General features: G+C 51.3%; 4 protein-coding genes across 7 annotated transcripts; 3 read left to right on the forward strand and 1 right to left on the reverse strand.

Annotated features, from left to right (window-relative positions):
• Positions 1-29: 29 nt before the first annotated feature.
• On the forward strand, positions 30-5,377 carry fliI (flightless I). The gene is made up of 4 exons (NM_080358.3): positions 30-236; positions 400-3,554; positions 3,790-3,940; positions 4,064-5,377. Exons 1-4 carry the CDS (start codon positions 183-185, stop codon positions 4,472-4,474), a joined length of 3,771 nt encoding a protein of 1,256 aa, NP_525097.1. The 5' UTR covers positions 30-182; the 3' UTR covers positions 4,475-5,377.
• A 269-nt stretch (positions 5,378-5,646) lies between these two features.
• dod (dodo) lies at positions 5,647-7,147 on the forward strand. Its single transcript, NM_078704.4, has 3 exons — positions 5,647-5,797; positions 5,909-6,241; positions 6,611-7,147. Exons 1-3 carry the CDS (start codon positions 5,740-5,742, stop codon positions 6,718-6,720), a joined length of 501 nt encoding a protein of 166 aa, NP_523428.1. The 5' UTR covers positions 5,647-5,739; the 3' UTR covers positions 6,721-7,147.
• On the reverse strand, positions 6,792-10,132 carry peng (penguin). The gene is made up of 5 exons (NM_078705.3): positions 9,595-10,132; positions 8,291-8,993; positions 7,820-8,222; positions 7,246-7,721; positions 6,792-7,038 (listed from the first exon to the last, which is right to left on the reverse strand). The coding sequence occupies exons 1-5, from the start codon at positions 10,038-10,040 to the stop codon at positions 6,853-6,855; spliced, it is 2,214 nt and encodes a 737-aa protein (NP_523429.1). The 5' UTR covers positions 10,041-10,132; the 3' UTR covers positions 6,792-6,852.
• A 436-nt stretch (positions 10,133-10,568) lies between these two features.
• On the forward strand, positions 10,569-18,201 carry sol (small optic lobes). 4 transcript variants are annotated; one of them, NM_057390.6, is made up of 9 exons: positions 10,569-11,139; positions 12,149-12,774; positions 13,042-13,954; positions 14,383-14,702; positions 14,769-16,357; positions 16,430-16,936; positions 16,996-17,262; positions 17,334-17,476; positions 17,546-18,201. In NM_057390.6, the coding sequence occupies exons 1-9, from the start codon at positions 10,898-10,900 to the stop codon at positions 17,721-17,723; spliced, it is 4,785 nt and encodes a 1,594-aa protein (NP_476738.3). In that variant the 5' UTR covers positions 10,569-10,897; the 3' UTR covers positions 17,724-18,201. The 4 variants fall into 4 exon arrangements, with proteins under 4 accessions (NP_476738.3, NP_001162813.1, NP_476737.3 ...); NM_001169342.2 differs by having other exon boundaries at positions 14,772-16,357; NM_057389.6 differs by having other exon boundaries at positions 13,042-13,352.
• Positions 18,202-18,247: the final 46 nt, after the last annotated feature.

The raw sequence follows: 18,247 nt of genomic DNA on the forward strand, positions 1-18,247 counted from the left end.
GTTCCGGCAACTGCATACGAAGGTGCGACCATGCCGTTTGCTCGGGTGAGCGGTGAACGGTCACCACTTAGTCTTCTTTTTTTTAGTGCAAAAAAAAAACAAAATAAAGAAGAAGAAACGAAAAACAGGGCCAGCAGCTTGAGCCCAAATATAAAACAAATATAACATTTTATGTGGTCAAAATGAGCGTGCTGCCGTTTGTGCGCGGTGTGGACTTTACGAAAAATGATTTCAGCGTGAGTACAACCAGCAAAAACAGTTGCAGCCTTGTTGTTTTTTCGGAGTGGTTCAGGTTCTAAAAAAAAAAGAAGCTAAGAAACAGGTCACCGAGAAGCACCTGAGCATTAGTCATAAGTGCGGAGCAGAGATAATCCCGAAATATGATTGATTCCATTGCAGGCAACATTCCCCAGCTCCATGCGGCAGATGTCGCGGGTGCAGTGGCTCACACTGGATCGCACGCAGCTGGCGGAGATTCCCGAGGAGCTAGGCCACCTACAGAAGCTGGAGCACCTGTCGCTGAACCACAACCGACTGGAGAAGATCTTTGGCGAGCTGACAGAGCTGTCCTGCCTGCGATCCCTCGACCTGCGGCACAATCAGCTGAAGAACAGCGGCATACCGCCGGAGCTGTTTCACCTGGAGGAGCTGACCACGCTGGACCTGTCGCACAACAAACTGAAGGAGGTGCCCGAGGGTTTGGAGCGGGCCAAGAACCTGATAGTCCTCAACCTGAGCAACAATCAGATCGAGAGCATACCCACGCCGCTGTTCATCCATCTAACGGATCTGCTGTTCCTGGATCTGTCGCACAATAGACTGGAGACACTGCCGCCGCAGACGCGACGTCTGATTAATCTGAAAACCCTGGACCTATCGCACAATCCGCTGGAGCTGTTTCAACTGCGGCAATTGCCCTCGCTGCAGAGCTTGGAGGTCCTGAAGATGAGCGGCACGCAGCGCACGCTCCTCAATTTTCCCACTAGCATAGACAGTTTGGCCAATCTCTGCGAACTGGACCTGTCGCACAATTCGCTGCCCAAGCTGCCAGACTGCGTCTACAATGTGGTCACTTTGGTGCGACTGAATCTGAGCGACAACGAGCTAACCGAACTGACTGCCGGTGTAGAGCTTTGGCAGCGTCTGGAGTCGCTGAATCTGTCGCGGAATCAATTGGTTGCGCTGCCGGCTGCCCTCTGCAAACTACCAAAGCTGCGACGATTGCTGGTGAACGACAATAAGCTAAACTTCGAGGGCATCCCCTCGGGCATCGGCAAACTCGGAGCTCTGGAGGTGTTTTCGGCAGCCAACAACCTGCTGGAAATGGTGCCAGAGGGACTCTGCCGATGCGGTGCTTTGAAGCAGCTCAACTTGAGCTGCAATCGGCTTATAACCCTGCCCGATGCCATTCACCTGCTGGAGGGCCTAGACCAGTTGGACTTGCGCAACAATCCGGAGCTAGTGATGCCGCCCAAGCCAAGCGAAGCGAGTAAAGCCACCAGTCTTGAGTTCTACAACATAGATTTTAGTCTGCAGACTCAGCTTCGGTTAGCTGGGGCTGCTGTGCCGCCTTCCATGCCATCGTCAGCAACGCCCAAGGATTCAACGGCGAGGAAAATACGTTTACGACGCGGTCCTCGCAGTGAAGGCGATCAGGATGCTGCCAAGGTGCTCAAGGGCATGAAGGATGTGGCAAAGGATAAGGATAACGAGGCGGGTGCTGTGCCCGAGGACGGAAAGCCAGAGTCGCTCAAACCTAAGAGATGGGACGAGTCACTGGAAAAACCGCAACTGGACTACTCCAAGTTCTTTGAGAAGGACGATGGCCAGCTGCCGGGCTTGACCATTTGGGAAATCGAGAACTTCCTGCCCAACAAAATTGAGGAGGTGGTGCATGGCAAATTCTACGAGGGCGACTGCTACATAGTCCTCAAGACCAAGTTCGATGACCTGGGCCTGCTCGATTGGGAAATATTCTTTTGGATAGGCAACGAAGCCACGCTGGACAAACGAGCTTGCGCTGCCATTCATGCAGTGAACCTAAGAAACTTTCTGGGCGCCCGATGTCGAACGGTTCGCGAGGAGCAGGGCGATGAATCCGAGCAGTTTCTGTCCCTCTTCGAGACGGAAGTCATCTACATCGAGGGCGGACGCACAGCTACTGGTTTCTATACCATAGAAGAGATGATACACATCACCAGATTGTATTTAGTGCACGCCTATGGCGCTACCATTCATCTGGAGCCAGTGGCTCCTGCCATTACCTCCCTGGATCCCCGCCACGCCTTTGTCTTGGATCTGGGCACCCATATTTACATTTGGATGGGCGAAAGATCGAAGAACACGCTGAACTCCAAGGCCAGGTTAATGGCGGAAAAGATCAGCAAAACGGAGCGCAAGAACAAATGTGAAATCCAGTTGGAGCGGCAGGGCGAGGAGAGTGCCGAATTCTGGCAAGGACTGGGCATGACCTCGGAGGAGGCAGACGCCGCAGAGCCACCAAAGGAGCACGTTCCAGAGGACTATCAGCCGGTGCAGCCTCGCCTCTACCAGGTGCAACTTGGCATGGGTTATCTGGAGTTGCCGCAAGTGGAGTTACCTGAGCAAAAACTTTGCCATACCTTGCTAAATAGCAAGCACGTCTACATACTCGACTGTTACACCGATCTGTTCGTTTGGTTTGGCAAGAAGTCGACGCGTTTGGTCCGAGCGGCCGCTGTCAAGTTGAGTCGGGAGCTCTTTAACATGATGGATCGTCCGGATTATGCGCTGGTGATGCGTGTACCCGAGGGCAATGAAATGCAGATCTTCCGAACCAAGTTCGCTGGCTGGGATGAGGTAATGGCCGTGGACTTCACGAGAACGGCGAAGTCGGTGGCCAAGACAGGGGCTAATCTCACACAGTGGGCTCGGCAGCAGGAGACGCGCACGGATCTTGCCGCGCTATTTATGCCCCGACAGTCGGCCATGCCATTGGCGGAGGCGGAACAGTTGGAGGAGGAGTGGAACTACGATCTGGAGATGATGGAGGCCTTTGTACTGGAGAACAAGAAGTTCGTCCGGCTGCCCGAGGAGGAATTGGGTCGCTTTTACACCGGCGAATGCTATGTGTTCCTCTGCCGCTATTGCATTCCCATCGAGGAGCCCGAGAATGGCTCCGAAGATGGTGCTAACCCAGCCGCAGACGTCAGTAAATCCAGCGCCAACAATCAGCCAGAGGACGAGATCCAGTGCGTCGTTTACTTTTGGCAGGGACGCAATGCCGGCAATATGGGATGGCTCACGTTTACCTTTACACTGCAGAAGAAGTTCAAGGCGATGTTCGGCGAGGAGCTGGAGGTGGTGCGGATCTTCCAGCAGCAGGAGAACCTCAAGTTCATGTCCCACTTCAAGCGGAAGTTCATCATCCACACCGGCAAGCGGAAGGACAAGGCGCACACCGCGAAGGGCAAGTCGCCAGTTGAGTTCTTTCACCTGCGATCGAACGGCGGTGCGCTCACCACTCGCCTTATCCAAATTAATCCGGATGCAGTGCATCTCAACTCAACCTTCTGGTGAGCAAATTACCAATAATTTATTACTGTGGGTGGTAATAATCACCCAGTTTTTTTTTTTGAGATGTATGACAAGTGCGATTTTATTGGATCAACATTCTTGTCTTATCGTTGGTTGAAACTGAAATTCCTGGAAGCCTACGTGATATGACACAGTATTATTTATATATATCCAAAAGATAGCGAACATAGTAGTAGTCGCTCCAATATTTATATTCCATACGCATTATTTCAGCTACATACTCCATGTGCCATTTGAAACGGAGGACGATTCGCAGTCGGGGATTGTGTACGTGTGGATAGGCAGCAAGGCCTGCAACGAAGAGGCCAAACTGGTGCAGGATATTGCCGAGCAGATGTTCAACTCGCCGTGGGTGAGCTTACAGGTGGGTTCCATGTGTTAATGTGGTTCAACCATGTAGTGGGCTGTTTTGTGGAATATATTGTACATATGTTTATATTAAGGTACACGCTCTTGTTAATCGTTTCTTTTCATCCATCCTTTGCAGATTCTCAACGAGGGCGACGAGCCGGAGAACTTCTTCTGGGTGGCGCTGGGCGGCCGCAAGCCTTACGATACGGACGCCGAGTACATGAACTACACGCGGCTGTTCCGGTGCTCCAACGAGCGCGGCTACTACACGGTGGCCGAGAAGTGCGCCGACTTTTGCCAGGACGATCTGGCCGACGACGATATCATGATCCTGGACAACGGCGAGCACGTCTTCCTGTGGATGGGACCGCGTTGCAGCGAGGTGGAGGTGAAGCTGGCCTACAAGTCCGCCCAGGTCTACATCCAGCACATGCGGATCAAGCAGCCGGAGCGGCCGAGGAAGCTCTTCCTCACGATGAAGAACAAGGAGTCGCGCCGTTTCACCAAGTGCTTCCACGGCTGGAGCGCCTTCAAGGTGTATTTATAATTTTAGCCAACTGAAGGAGCATCGTCGAGTAGTTCTTTTAAATTTCCCTAATTCATGCACCGCCGCTATGTGGCCATTTAGGTCTCCGCAAGGAAAGCGCCTAAAAGGCGCTAGTTTTTGTCTTGCTTGTCTCGATTGGCGCCTTCGAGTCCCTGTCAGAGCTAGTGAATCGGCCTCGGGAAGTGCATTTATTAACCAGAAGTCGAAGAGCACGCCTGCAATGTGAGTTTAGTTTTATGAAATGAATAGAGGCACCTTAGAGGTGTTACCCACTAATCTTAGCCCGTTAGAGGAGCCCCATCGAGTTGTAAATTGGTCATTAAGCATTAAGTTAGACCTCTGTTAGCCGGATGCGAATGTTGTTCGCTGGGAAGATGCGCTGGGCAGCTGCCGTGACAGAGTAGCTGCCCCAGAAGACATGACAAAGCAAAATTGTATCGAGGGAAAAAGAATGAAAGGGCCAAGCCAAGCCCTTCCTTCAGGTCGTGAGTGAAGATCGTGTGTTTGTACTTTTATAAAATGTATTTAATTGTTTTGTATAATTAATTTAAATTTTTTTATTAGCTCACTTGCTCCCGCCCCTAACTAAATAATTAGCTAACTCCAAGAACGCCAAGTATTCGCCCACTCCCTGCGAGAAAACCACATGAGTATATTGAATGCAAATATACATACATATGTATGTATATCACATATGCCTACAAATACGCAATATATATATATATATATATATATACATACGCTGAGCTGAGAGGATTACTCCCCTGTGCTAGTCCTTTTAAAATGTTAACCTACTTAAAGCTAGCCTGTAATAAAGTCAAGGAAGCACTAAAACTAATTGTACAAATGCCCACGTATTTATTTTATTTTTATTAATCCCCTGAATAAACATTAGAAAAATTGAAATTCCTCTATTCGTGTCGCGGATTGAAGGAGGTATTGGAATAGATTTAATTAAGTTATGTGCTAATTTTTCGGCAAAAGATACATATAACATATCAGAATAGCACATATCAGCACATTATTGTTAGTTCGCTGCTATTATATTGGCCTCAGCTGTATCTGCGGTTAGCGAGTGCACCCACCGCAGTTAGCACGTGCCAGCACCTTATTTGGCGAATTCGCCACCATGTGTATCGATATGTCGATGGCAGGCGCTATCGATTTTGATGGATGTTCTCAAAGCGTGTTCGGCGCGGTCACACTGGTGGTTTATTTTATTCCGAAAACTATTTGTAATTTAACTCAAATTAAGTGAAAACAGCATGCCAGATGCCGAGCAACTACCGGACGGCTGGGAGAAGCGCACTAGCCGCTCCACAGGTAAGCATCGTGTGCAGTCCCGCTCGTGCCATGCCGGCGGTTTTCCGGCGGAATGCGGAACCGGCACGCTAAACTGAACCTGCACTTGATTGATCATGATTGATTTTGCAGGAATGAGCTATTATCTCAATATGTACACAAAGGAGTCGCAGTGGGATCAGCCCACAGAGCCGGCGAAGAAGGCGGGCGGAGGATCCGCCGGCGGCGGAGATGCACCGGACGAGGTGCATTGCCTGCATCTGCTGGTTAAGCACAAGGGCAGTCGGCGTCCCAGCTCGTGGCGCGAGGCGAACATCACGCGCACCAAGGAGGAGGCCCAGCTGCTCCTCGAGGTCTATCGCAACAAAATCGTCCAGCAGGAGGCCACATTCGACGAGCTGGCCCGCTCCTACTCCGACTGCAGCTCCGCCAAGAGGGGCGGCGACCTGGGAAAGTTCGGCAGAGGTATGTATATCTCCCCACTGTGCATTTGTCACACGTCCAGGATCGAGTGGTCCTCGATGTGTGTCCGTTTAGGAATAAGGCGCTTCCCACTTGAGGCGCAATCCAGAAACAGATTGGTACTTCCACTAGAGGCTCTGATTGTTTTCAATATTCAAGAGAAGAGAAGAGAAGATATATCGACCACTAATAGATTATAGATGCATAGTTATAGACAAACACTATTTGCAATTGGCTCCGCGGCATTTCTTTTTTAATCTTCCTTACCTTACACATTTTTGTACCTATAACTTCGCGAGCTACTTGCAATCGTAGAGTTTAGGCCACCCAACCGACCTGCAACTGCTTCTAATTACATTTCACATCTCACAGGTCAGATGCAGGCGGCTTTCGAGGACGCTGCCTTCAAATTGAACGTCAACCAGCTGTCGGGCATCGTCGACAGCGACTCCGGCCTGCACATCATCCTGCGCAAGGCATAGACTCATCGAGCACCGACCCACAGCACAACTCGCGTCCCTTCACATGAATAAAACGGAATGCCCAGCCATTTCAATATAGAATTATTTATTGTATTTTAAAATGTTAGGTCTTGTCTAGGCTAGAAGCGTTTCTCATTTGCCAATGTCCAGTTTGGCGGCCAGTAGCTTGGCTCCGGGCGTCTTACGGTCCGCGAGTATCTGGCTAAGGCTCCTCTCCGCCGCGATGGCTTTCTTGCAGTCGTCCAGCAGTGCGGGACACTCCTCCACCAGCTTGAGCAGGACAAAACAGGCCCGGTTGACGCCCAGCCAGGCTTTCAGCTGAAAAGGGAAAGGGAATCGCAATTAGGAATTGGAATCTGAGTGAAGCTGTTTACTTTGCGACTACTTATTTATTAGACTAAAGCTAAAGGAATGTCGAAACGTCATTAAATAAAAGAAAAAACTCAAAAGTACGATGCGTTTCTCATGACTGGGAAAAAGGAAGATACCCTCGGTTACCGGATGGCATGATTTTTGGGTACTTACCACATCGGAGGACAAGTTTTGGAGTAGCTGTTGGCTGAACGGGGTGCCCTCTCGCTTGCCATCGTTCTTGAGTATCTTCTTCAATACAATGTGCATGCCGGCCTCCTCGATTCCGGAGACCAACGGAGCCGCCGGCTCCTCCTCCTTTGCCTTTGGCTTTTTGGGCTCCTTTTTGGCTTTCTTCACCTTGGGTTCGGCATCATCTGCGGCCGCCTCCTTCTGCTCCTTCTCGTCTCCTTCATCGTCGCTCTCCTCATCTTCATCTTCATCTTCATCTTCGTCGTCGCTGCTGCTCTCGACATAAAGCAGTTTTCTGCGCTGTTTGGTGGCCTGGGCTATAATGGCCTCCACGTCATTGTGAGGCTTCTTCTTATCCTGCGGCTGCGGACCGGCGGCGTCTGCTGAAATGCGCCACTCCGGTTGGACGACGACTTGGGCAAGGGCCGAAGCAGCCTTCTCATAGGACTCGCCTTGAACTAAAAGGCAGAGATGCAAACGTACATTAATATCGTGAACATATTCTTGTAAATCCATATGTATGTTTCTGCTATGGCTTTCAGAAGTGTGCACTTACTGTGATTAAGAATATCGCCGGTGACCAGGCCGATGTGGCTGTTGGACAGCCAAAAGGCGGCATCCTCGGCGATGGACTGTGCAATCGGCGCCTCTATCTGCTCAAGGATCTCCTTGCGACGCAGCTCCTTCTCCTTTTTTCCAAAGGCTAGACCCTCCTCCACCGTGCGAATGAACTCTGGATGGAAGCATGTCGTATCACCCGGAGCCACCAGCCATTGAATCACTCGTCGGCCGTACGGGCTGCTCATTAGCGCCTTTAGATCTCCGTGTAGGTGATCGTAAATTGCCTTCTTGGTCGCCTTAGTGTCGTCCAGTGCGTTTAGCAGCGAGATGAGGAACACGTGGCCGTGCTCATGGTTGGCGATCTTTAGCAGGTGCTCCTTGATATTCTTGATAATGGCCTGAAGAAGGGGTTAGAATACATATAAGATTCTGTTTCATCAACACACGTTATACGTGATCCACTTACTCTGCGATTCTTGGGCGTCGACTTGTAGAAGCATATAACAGCCGCCTCGCTGCCCTCCTTGGTGGACAGCATGTGAGGCACTAGAGCCGCAAACGCAGTGACCGTCTCCTCCAGCTTCTCCTCATCTTCGTCGCAGGCGCGCAGGTACTCCAGCATCACGGCGTGCACCAGCGCACTGTCCACCAGCTGCTTGTTGGCCACATGATCCAGGTTTGCTTTAACCGACCCCAAAATGGAGGCCTTCATGTTCGTGGCCTCCTTATAGGTGTCGCTCAGAGTCTTCACATTCGAATCCTTGGCCTTCCGGTACAGATCGCCGTAGAACTCCTGGCGCATATAGATGCGCTGATTGGGTGTGGCGCTCTGATACATCGAATCCAGCAGCCCACTGCCGATGCTGTGTCCGGCCAAACGCACTATATGTCCGTACAGGCTGTCCACCAGCTTGGCTTTGGTGGCTGGCGCACCGTACTTGAGCATCCGTTGCACGCAGAACTGGGCGTATTTCGACTGGCACATCTCCACGGTGAAGGGAAGCAGCTTCTCAGAGATCTCGGCCCGCAGAGCTGGCGACGCGTACTTTAGCATGCTCTGGATCACGCGGGCGGTGTCGTGGGCCTTCACCACCTTTGAAATAGTGTCGCCCACGTTGAGCACCTTGTATATCTGCTCCACCAGCTTGTCCTTGTTCTCCGTTCGGCGGCTGCAAGACAAGCACCAAATTATGTTGATATATATATATCAGAGCAATAGGATTTGCGCATTCATTAGTTGTAATTTTACGAAAAAAAAAAAAAACGCGACAGAGGATAGAGCTGGTTTGTTTATGACCAAACAAAACAGCATGCGCTAAATAGGCGTCTTTGGAATCTACGCTCTTGGTTCTAACTCAACATTTATACAGAAATACAAGGCTATATTAACTTAGTTTTGATACTGATCAAAATGCTTAACTAGCTATTATTGTTTCAAGAACATGAATAAAATGTTTGGTGTTTTTGAATTCGAACCAAGTGGCAATGTTCGGTTTTTCCACGAACAGGTGCTTCGTTTTGGGATCCACATGGCCATGTTTATCGATATCTTGTCCTTTAAGGAACCAAAATGACTTATAATTATTAAAACTATATCGTATAGATTGATGCCTTATGAAATTTAAACAACTTTGTACGTTCTGAATGTACATAAGTGCATGAAAGAGCCCGATTTTGTTGAGCTATCATAATTTGTATAGGTAATTTGAGCGCTAAGGATGATAATAACCGATTGTTTGGGCTGTTCATCGTGTTTTTGGGGATGCTCACCATCGCAACTTCTCGTGGATCTGGTTGGCCTCCTTGCTGATCTCGTAGGTGTCCTTGGCACTCTTGCGCTTCAGCTTGAGGTCCTTCTTCTCCTTCTTGAACTTGTTCCAGTCCTGTTTCTCGCCCTCCGCCGGCGCCTGTGGCTGTGTTTGTGGTTTTCCGCGGAACTTGTTGCCACCAAGCCTCTTGTCGCCGGTGGCTCCGGATTTGTCAAACTTCTTGAAGCCACCGGGCCCAGACTTGTCGAACTTCTTGGCACCACCAGCGCCTGGCTTTACAAACGACTTGCCTGCTCCTCCGCCGAATTTGTCGAACTTCCTGGCGCCTCCTGCTCCACCGGGCTTAAACTTCTGTCCGTTGGCGCGCTTGCCGGACGATTCATGGGCCTTGAGGGGCGAGGCCGTGTTGGCCACGTTAGCAGGTCCTTTCGGCTCCGAGCTAACCATCTTTGCTGCGTTTTCTTGGACACTACAACTAAATAACAGCAAATGTTTTTGCCAAAAAAGCGAACTACACGTGCTGCTGATGCAGAGTGACCAGATTGTTGCAGTATACCCAAGCTGTGTAAATACCAAAATCTGGTATTTTCGTTCCACATACAGTAAGTATCAATGAAGTGCTTCTATTTGTTTAAAATTTAACTCAAGTTAATGCGTTCAGTTCAATTTGACTTTCCATTTGAAAGCGGCTAAAAAATAATAATCCATGTCTAAATATTAAATTTAAACTCTTCCTAAACTAAGCTCCTCAATGTTGATTACTTGTTATAGAAGGTCAAATAATTTTATGCATGTATTTGCGTCGTTTTATGAATATATGTATGTATTCATTCCCAAAAACATATTAGAATTGGTCTAAAAATTGAAGGTACCGATTTTTCATTAACGGCACTTGCCAACACTGGCTTTGCGGGGTAGCAGCCGTGTTTCTCGCGCTGGCAACCCTGTCCGGCAGAGTTCACGCACTCGGGCAACCTTGTCGTTGGAGGTGTTCGCGAACGTCGACAACCCTAGCGGCAACAGTTAAAAAATGGTGTGAAACGGCGACGGAGAACGCGGCGTGCAACTGTTGGAAGCCACTGCTTGGTCCTCGTTTTGGTCCCGGGTTCTGGTCCTCCTATTGATCTCCATCTCCGCCCGGCCACCAGCTCGAAAGCGCACCTACACATCATAGTTTCCATAGACAGTCCCAGTTCCACATCCACTCCCCCGCCAGCCAGCCAACAACAACAAAAACAACAACAGCAAGAGAAACAACTCAGAAGTCGAAAGGAATCTGGGAACTCCTGCGACTCCCCCGCGCAATGGGCACCATCTCATCCGTGCTGCAGTGGTCGTGCACCAAATGTAACACTATCAATCCCACGGAGTCGCTCAAGTGCTTCAATTGCGGCACCGTCCGCAAGGTGTTCCCCCAACAACAGCAGCAGCAGCATCGCAGCAGCAGCATCACCGCCTCCTGGACAGCTGATGATGCACTGGAGCAGGAGCAGGCGGAGAAGGGGCAGGAGAGGGACAAGGAGAAGGGCAGGGCGGCGGTTGCCAGGTAAGCGAAGCGGTCGCCACAAAAACAAACAGCCTGTATGCCTCCTCTGCGAGGATGTGCCTGTGTGTGTCTGTGTCTGTATGCGTGTGTGTGTGTGTGTATGTGGGCGCCAGTGGTGGCATCCAATTGGAGGACAAAAGCGCTAGCTAAAATCATGTCGCATATGGTAATGTGTATAGAAATCGGTGGCGTTTTCAAATCCAACTTTTTTCGCACACACATTGTATGCACACTTTGGAAAATATACAAATACACAAATATGTACATACTTTCATCGGTAAAATTCGTCAATCAAAAACCTTAACTTTCAAAGAATAATAATACCAAAAGCTTACCAACGTAAGCTCCTATGCTGAACTTTAATATCCAAAGAGCAGACCGAGTAAATCTTAGTAAATTTTATAGTTCTCACTAACCCTTTTGTGCATAATGAAACTTAAAGAATAAGAAAACAATGAAATCGGTTAGGAAAATCCTGATTAACTATCCATAGGAATAACTCGAATGGGAGTATAGGAATAAGTTGAAAGATTTTTATATTACGAACTTAAGTTTCGAAAGGCTAGGAAAAGGTACAGTGTGTACAAGTACACAGTTCAAAAGTCTAGCTTTAAAAGCCAAGCCGTCGGCACTGGTGATTGTCCCTGAGCGTGTGTGTGTGTGTGTGTGTGTGTGTGCGCGAGTGTGTGTATGTGAGAGCATGTATACACAGCAGAGGCAGAAGCAACAACAAAACAGCCGAGGAGCAGCGAGAATTGGGGAAAATCGATTTGGATAAAGAAGCATTGTTTACAAGTTTATCGATTCGCGAACTCGCTCGGCGATCTGAAGAGCAAAAGAGGTGTAGGAACAACTTCCGAGTCGAGCGGACGAGCGGAGAGTAGGAAAATGGCCAGTCATTGAGATAACCTTTGCGGTCAGGAAGTGGGGAAAGCCCAAACAGCTCAAGAACACCGAATCCCATCCAAACCCGACGAAAAACGAAAAACCCCATTTCCCTATTTTGCAGGAGCGAGTACAAGCATGTGTACAAGTCCCTGCTGCGCGGATGCTTGAAAAGACCACAGCGGAACAGCCAGAATCTGCCCGCCAACTGCGTGGATTGCGAGGACACGCGCAAGTACATCAAGAGCTCTATTGAGCTGTACCGCCACTTCTCGAATCCGGCCCTGAATCGGCGGTGGGTGTGCCACGCCTGCGGCACGGACAACAGCTCGGTCACCTGGCACTGCCTCATCTGCGACACGGTCAGCTATCTGGCGCCCATTTACAAGGACGCCATCGCCGCCGACCGAGGCCAGGATCTGGCTGGCAGCCTGGGCAATCGCGGCGAGCTGCTGGCGGCGGACCATTCACATCCACATCATCATCACCACTACCTCCACCAGGAACTGGAGGAGCAGCATCAGCATCAGTTACATTCCCAGCACTTGCATAAGCGCCACCTCAAAGGTAGATCTGCATCCGGATCGGGATCCGGACCGGGCTCGGGTTCTGGACTGCGCCGCACCCAGAGCCTGAGCACCGCTATCGACAAGAGCGCTTCCGGGCGCAGCTGCCACATTTGCTATGCGAACAACCAGAGCAAGGACATCTTCAATCTGCCGCAGATCAAGCCGGCGCCGCAGCTGACAGGTGCGTTCATCAGCTAACGAACTAATGAAAGGTTAAAGGTTACTTGAGGAAATAACTATAAGGTATTCTTATTGGCCAGCCTATCGTTTCCAAATTTTTACTAGAAGAAACTCTTTAAATGGACAACCGAATTATTTAAAGTCTATTCTCTTTTTGTAAAGTTCTTAATCTTAGTCAGATCATGATGAAAGTGTTAGCTTCCCATAACCGGAATGCACGCACTTGTTATCCGATAATCCAATTCTAATCCCTATGTGTTTCTCGCAGGGATTCCCCCCGTGGCCGCCTGCAGCAACTCCCGTTTTGCCATCGCCAACGACACTTTTTGCAGGCGCAAACAGAACAACAATAACAAGAACCAGAATCACAAGGTGGTTCGCGAGAGCGGTGCCAAGCGGAAGTACAACTTTACCATCACCACGCTCTCTCGGTCGGCGGCCAAGGATGCCGGCCATGGCCAAATGAAGCCACTGCGTCAGGTCGTTAATCTAAATCTGAATCTACAGCAGGAGCCGCAGCAGAAGTCACCGGCTAATCCGCAGCAGCTGCAGCGGAAAACCCAGCGGGAGCCAGCAGCAGTGAGTATGAATCCCACGCAGTTCACCATTCCGCGGAACGGCGTCTTCATAGCCGTCAACGAGTGGTCGGAGCCAATGGCCAGCAGCTCCTCCGTCTCCTCTAGCTCCAACCATCATCATCACCATCACAGCAACAGCAATAGCAATAGCAGCGGTAACAGCAACATCATCAACAACAACAGCAGCAGCTCCAGCGGCAGCAACAAGTTGTATGAGAACGAATGCGTGGCCCTGGCCCAGCAGCAACTAAGAGCAGCTGCTGCGCAGGCGGCACAGGCAGCCGCGACGGCGGTGGCCATTGCGAGTTCGCCATCAGCTAAGGCTATGGCCGAACCAGCTCCAACGGCTACCATGCCCATCTATGCGCAGGTGAACAAGCAGCACAAGCTCAAGAAGAAGCAACAGATTGCCAGCGAATCGCAAACGAACAACAACACTGGCAGTGGCGAGATCGCGGATGCGGTCAGTGAATCCCTTACCGCCGGACTAGGCACTAGCACCGATGGCAGCGGCGAGGCCAGCGAATCCGAGTCGCAGGTGGAGGAGCACTCCATCTACGCCAAAGTGTGGAAGGGACCGCGCAAGGCGACCGAGTCGAAAATGTAATTGGCAGCTAGCGTGCGACCGAGATTAGTCCACACCCATCCAACTTCCTATCCCCCGCAGAAGCTTATCAGTTGGCTACGTTTTTATTTTTGCTGATAATTTGCGTGGCGCTTAGTCACTGCGGCCTTCTGTTTGTATTTCGCCCGTCCACCAGCTTTTATTTTTATTCTGCCCGCTATAAGTTCAGTTGTATTATTTAAGCAAATTGTTTATGGGCATGATTTAAATTAATGATTGGCTTGCCACAAGATTGTCACAACTTGGTTGAGGTAATTAATTCATTCGCAATCGTGCTGATCTCGGCTATGACAATCTGTGGTTCAAGTGTTCAATTTAATTACATTTTGATTTCGCCTATCTCCCGTGTTGAATCAATTTTGAACTTGACTGCATTACAATTGATGGTCTTGCTTTCGATTTGCAGTATGCATGATCCAGGGAGCAGCAGCCGCCTATCAGGAGCCGCATCCGCAGCAGCAGGGACCGCGTCAGCTGGAGCTATAGCTGCAGCCGTAGGAGCAGCTGCTGCCTCGCGGCACGACAATAAGACACAGCTTGGCAACGGCAGCCGCAGTAAGATGTGGATATGCATCAAATGTTCCTATGCCTACAACCGACTCTGGCTCCAGACTTGCGAGATGTGCGAGGCCAAAGCCGAACAGCAGCAACAGCAGTTGCAGCTGCAACAGCAGCAGCAGCAGCAGCAGCAGCACCACCACCACCACTTGCAGCAGCAACAGGCAGGTGTGTCATCAGTTTTCAGGAAATAATGTAATGCTTGTGCTATATCAAATACCTAATGCATTCCAGAAGCACCCCGCGACGAGCCATGGACCTGCAAGAAGTGCACCCTGGTTAACTACTCGACAGCAATGGCCTGCGTGGTGTGCGGCGGCTCCAAGCTGAAAAGCATCTCTTCCATCGAGGACATGACGTTGCGAAAGGGCGAGTTCTGGACCTGCAGCCACTGTACGCTCAAGAACTCGCTGCACTCGCCGGTCTGCAGTGCCTGCAAGTCCCACCGCCAGCCGCAGCTCTCGATGGCCATGGAGGCGGTACGGGAGCGACCGGATGGTCAGTCGTACGAGGAGCAGGATGCTGCAGCCGTCGGGGGCGGAGGAGGCAGTGCCCACCAATCGGGCGCCAATGAGGTCAAGGCGCCTACAGCCTTGAACCTACCGCTAACTTCGGTGGCGTTGCCCATGCCCATGCTGCAGCTTCCAACGTCAACAGCGGCTGGTCTGCGCGGCTCACGCAGTCCCTCGCCCAGGATGCAGCTGCTGCCATCACTCCAGCAGCAGAGGAACTCCAGCTCATCGGGCGCTATACCTAAACGTCACAGCACCGGCGGCTCCATTGTGCCACGGAACATTTCCATCGCTGGTCTGGCCAATTACAATTTGCAGCAGGGCCAGGGAGTCGGCTCCGCATCGGTAGTGTCTGCTTCTGGAGCTGGATCTGGAGCTGGAGCTGTCGGAGCCAGTACCAGCACAAAGAAGTGGCAGTGTCCCGCGTGCACGTACGATAACTGTGCCGCTTCCGTCGTTTGTGACATCTGCTCGAGTCCGCGCGGCCTGGCGAGCGCAGTTTTGGGCGAGGCGTTGGGCAGAAAGTCCGTTCGAGTTGCCCTCACACCGGCAGATATTCGGCAGGAGAGCAAGCTGATGGAGAACCTTCGCCAGCTGGAGGAGACCGAAGCGTTGACCAAGTGGCAAAACATCATACAGTACTGTCGCGACAATAGCGAGCTTTTCGTGGACGATTCGTTTCCGCCGGCGCCGAAGAGTCTGTACTACAATCCGGCGAGCGGAGCAGGCGAGGGAAATCCTGTGGTGCAGTGGCGACGGCCGCACGAGATTAACTGCGACGGCGGAGCGTATCCACCGTGGGCTGTGTTCCGCACCCCGCTGCCCTCGGACATCTGCCAGGGCGTCTTGGGCAACTGCTGGCTACTCAGTGCGCTGGCGGTGCTGGCGGAGCGCGAAGATCTGGTCAAGGAGGTGCTGGTCACGAAGGAGATATGTGGCCAGGGCGCATACCAGGTGCGCCTCTGCAAAGACGGCAAGTGGACGACGGTGCTGGTGGATGATCTGCTGCCATGCGACAAGCGTGGCCATCTGGTTTATTCGCAGGCCAAGCGCAAGCAGCTATGGGTGCCGCTGATCGAGAAGGCTGTGGCCAAGATCCACGGCTGCTACGAGGCGCTGGTCTCGGGCCGGGCGATCGAGGGACTGGCCACGCTGACAGGAGCGCCTTGCGAGAGCATTCCACTACAGGCCAGTAGCTTGCCCATGCCCAGCGAGGACGAACTGGACAAGGACCTGATATGGGCCCAGCTGCTGAGCTCTCGATGCGTACGATTCCTCATGGGCGCCAGCTGTGGCGGTGGCAACATGAAGGTGGGTTCTGCGTTATTACAAAGTCTTCTTCTATTTCATATGCTTATGCTCAATTATCAACATCAACCAAAGGTGGACGAGGAGGAGTACCAGCAGAAGGGGCTGCGCCCGCGACACGCCTACTCGGTGCTGGACGTGAAGGACATCCAGGGACATCGCCTGCTCAAGCTACGCAATCCGTGGGGTCACTATTCGTGGCGTGGCGATTGGTCGGATGACTCCTCGCTGTGGACGGACGATCTTCGGGATGCTCTGATGCCGCACGGCGCCAGCGAGGGCGTCTTCTGGATCTCGTTCGAGGATGTGCTTAACTACTTCGACTGCATCGATATCTGCAAGGTGCGCTCCGGCTGGAACGAGGTGCGTCTGCAGGGGACATTGCAGCCCCTGTGCTCCATCTCCTGTGTGCTGCTCACCGTGCTGGAGCCGACGGAGGCGGAGTTTACCCTATTCCAGGAGGGGCAGCGCAACTCGGAGAAGTCGCAGCGATCGCAGCTGGACCTGTGCGTTGTGATATTCCGCACCCGGTCTCCGGCGGCGCCGGAAATCGGTCGATTAGTGGAGCACAGCAAGCGTCAGGTGGGTGCTTCCCATAGCCCTGCAAATAGAAACGCTTCTAACAATTGCGTTCCATTTAGGTGCGAGGCTTTGTGGGATGCCACAAGATGCTGGAGCGGGACATTTACCTGCTTGTGTGTCTGGCCTTCAACCATTGGCACACGGGCATCGAGGATCCCCACCAGTATCCTCAATGCATCCTAGCGATACACAGCTCCAAGCGTCTGCTGGTGGAGCAGATAAGTCCCTCGCCGCATCTCCTGGCCGACGCTATCATTAGCCTGACCCTAACCAAGGGACAGCGGCACGAGGGGCGCGAGGGGATGACCGCCTACTATCTGACCAAGGCAAGTGATCCGGTTGCGAAGGGATCTAGGGATTCGGTGGCCTTACTAACTCGACCGCATTTCCTTTACAGGGCTGGGCGGGTCTGGTTGTGATGGTGGAAAATAGACATGAGAATAAGTGGATCCATGTGAAATGTGATTGCCAGGAGAGCTACAATGTGGTGTCGACACGCGGCGAACTCAAGACAGTGGACTCTGTGCCCCCGCTGCAGAGGTGGGCTCCCAATCGACCACCTAAAATATTCCCCCAACTAATTGCTTAACGTGTGCTTAACGCTTTCAGACAAGTAATCATCGTTCTCACCCAACTAGAGGGCAGTGGCGGCTTCAGCATCGCCCACCGGCTGACCCATCGTCTGGCGAATTCCCGCGGCCTGCACGACTGGGGGCCACCCGGCGCCACCCACTGCCCGCCCATCGAGAATGTCCATGGACTGCACGCTCCGCGGCTAATCACCTAGAATGGGATAGGGATAGGGATGGATGGCAGTGACGCAATTTCGATGCTACCCCGCGATATGTCGCTGTTCGAATCCTGATTTGCATGCGTCTCCTCTCAATTCTACCCGTCTTCTAGTCGATGTTCTGTTAACGAATCACACATTACAGCGAAAAACCCAAAGTTGAAACCAATCAGCATGCGAAACAATTCATATATATGTGTATAGAGCCGTGCAGATATGATATATGTATGTGTTTATGCACTAAGGCGTATCGGAAAGTGGGAGCAGATCCCCGGTGGGGATACGGCAGAGCCCAGAAGCCCCAGTCCGGAGTCCTAAGGCTAAGGCTCGGCACGATTCGCTTGAGATCCAATGATCTGTGTTTTGATTAGAGCGGCTATGATTGTGGATTATATAGATATGTATTGTGAATTTAAGTGCATCCAATATTAATATGTGTATTGTTTTAAAAATAAAGACTACAAGTTATAAAAGCCACCAATGTGTAAACAATTTCAAATGTGTACGCGCGAATTGGAAAA

This window comes from Drosophila melanogaster, chromosome X, assembly GCF_000001215.4.
Source record: "Drosophila melanogaster chromosome X".
Classification (NCBI taxonomy): Eukaryota; Metazoa; Arthropoda; class Insecta; order Diptera; family Drosophilidae; genus Drosophila; species Drosophila melanogaster.

Coding starts and splice junctions, on each gene's coding strand:
- fliI (NM_080358.3), top strand. CDS start 183: ATGAGCGTGCTGCCGTTTGTGCGCGGTGTGGACTTTACGAAAAATGAT. Junction 237..399: donor TTACGAAAAATGATTTCAGC/GTGAGTACAACC, acceptor ATTCCATTGCAG/GCAACATTCCCCAGCTCCAT. Junction 3,941..4,063: donor CGCCGTGGGTGAGCTTACAG/GTGGGTTCCATG, acceptor CATCCTTTGCAG/ATTCTCAACGAGGGCGACGA.
- dod (NM_078704.4), top strand. CDS start 5,740: ATGCCAGATGCCGAGCAACTACCGGACGGCTGGGAGAAGCGCACTAGC. Junction 5,798..5,908: donor GCGCACTAGCCGCTCCACAG/GTAAGCATCGTG, acceptor TTGATTTTGCAG/GAATGAGCTATTATCTCAAT. Junction 6,242..6,610: donor CCTGGGAAAGTTCGGCAGAG/GTATGTATATCT, acceptor CACATCTCACAG/GTCAGATGCAGGCGGCTTTC.
- peng (NM_078705.3), bottom strand. CDS start 10,040: ATGGTTAGCTCGGAGCCGAAAGGACCTGCTAACGTGGCCAACACGGCC. Junction 8,223..8,290: donor CGACGCCCAAGAATCGCAGA/GTAAGTGGATCA, acceptor CCCCTTCTTCAG/GCCATTATCAAGAATATCAA. Junction 7,039..7,245: donor AAAACTTGTCCTCCGATGTG/GTAAGTACCCAA, acceptor TTCCCTTTTCAG/CTGAAAGCCTGGCTGGGCGT.
- sol (NM_057390.6), top strand. CDS start 10,898: ATGGGCACCATCTCATCCGTGCTGCAGTGGTCGTGCACCAAATGTAAC. Junction 11,140..12,148: donor GGCAGGGCGGCGGTTGCCAG/GTAAGCGAAGCG, acceptor CCTATTTTGCAG/GAGCGAGTACAAGCATGTGT. Junction 17,477..17,545: donor TCTGTGCCCCCGCTGCAGAG/GTGGGCTCCCAA, acceptor TAACGCTTTCAG/ACAAGTAATCATCGTTCTCA.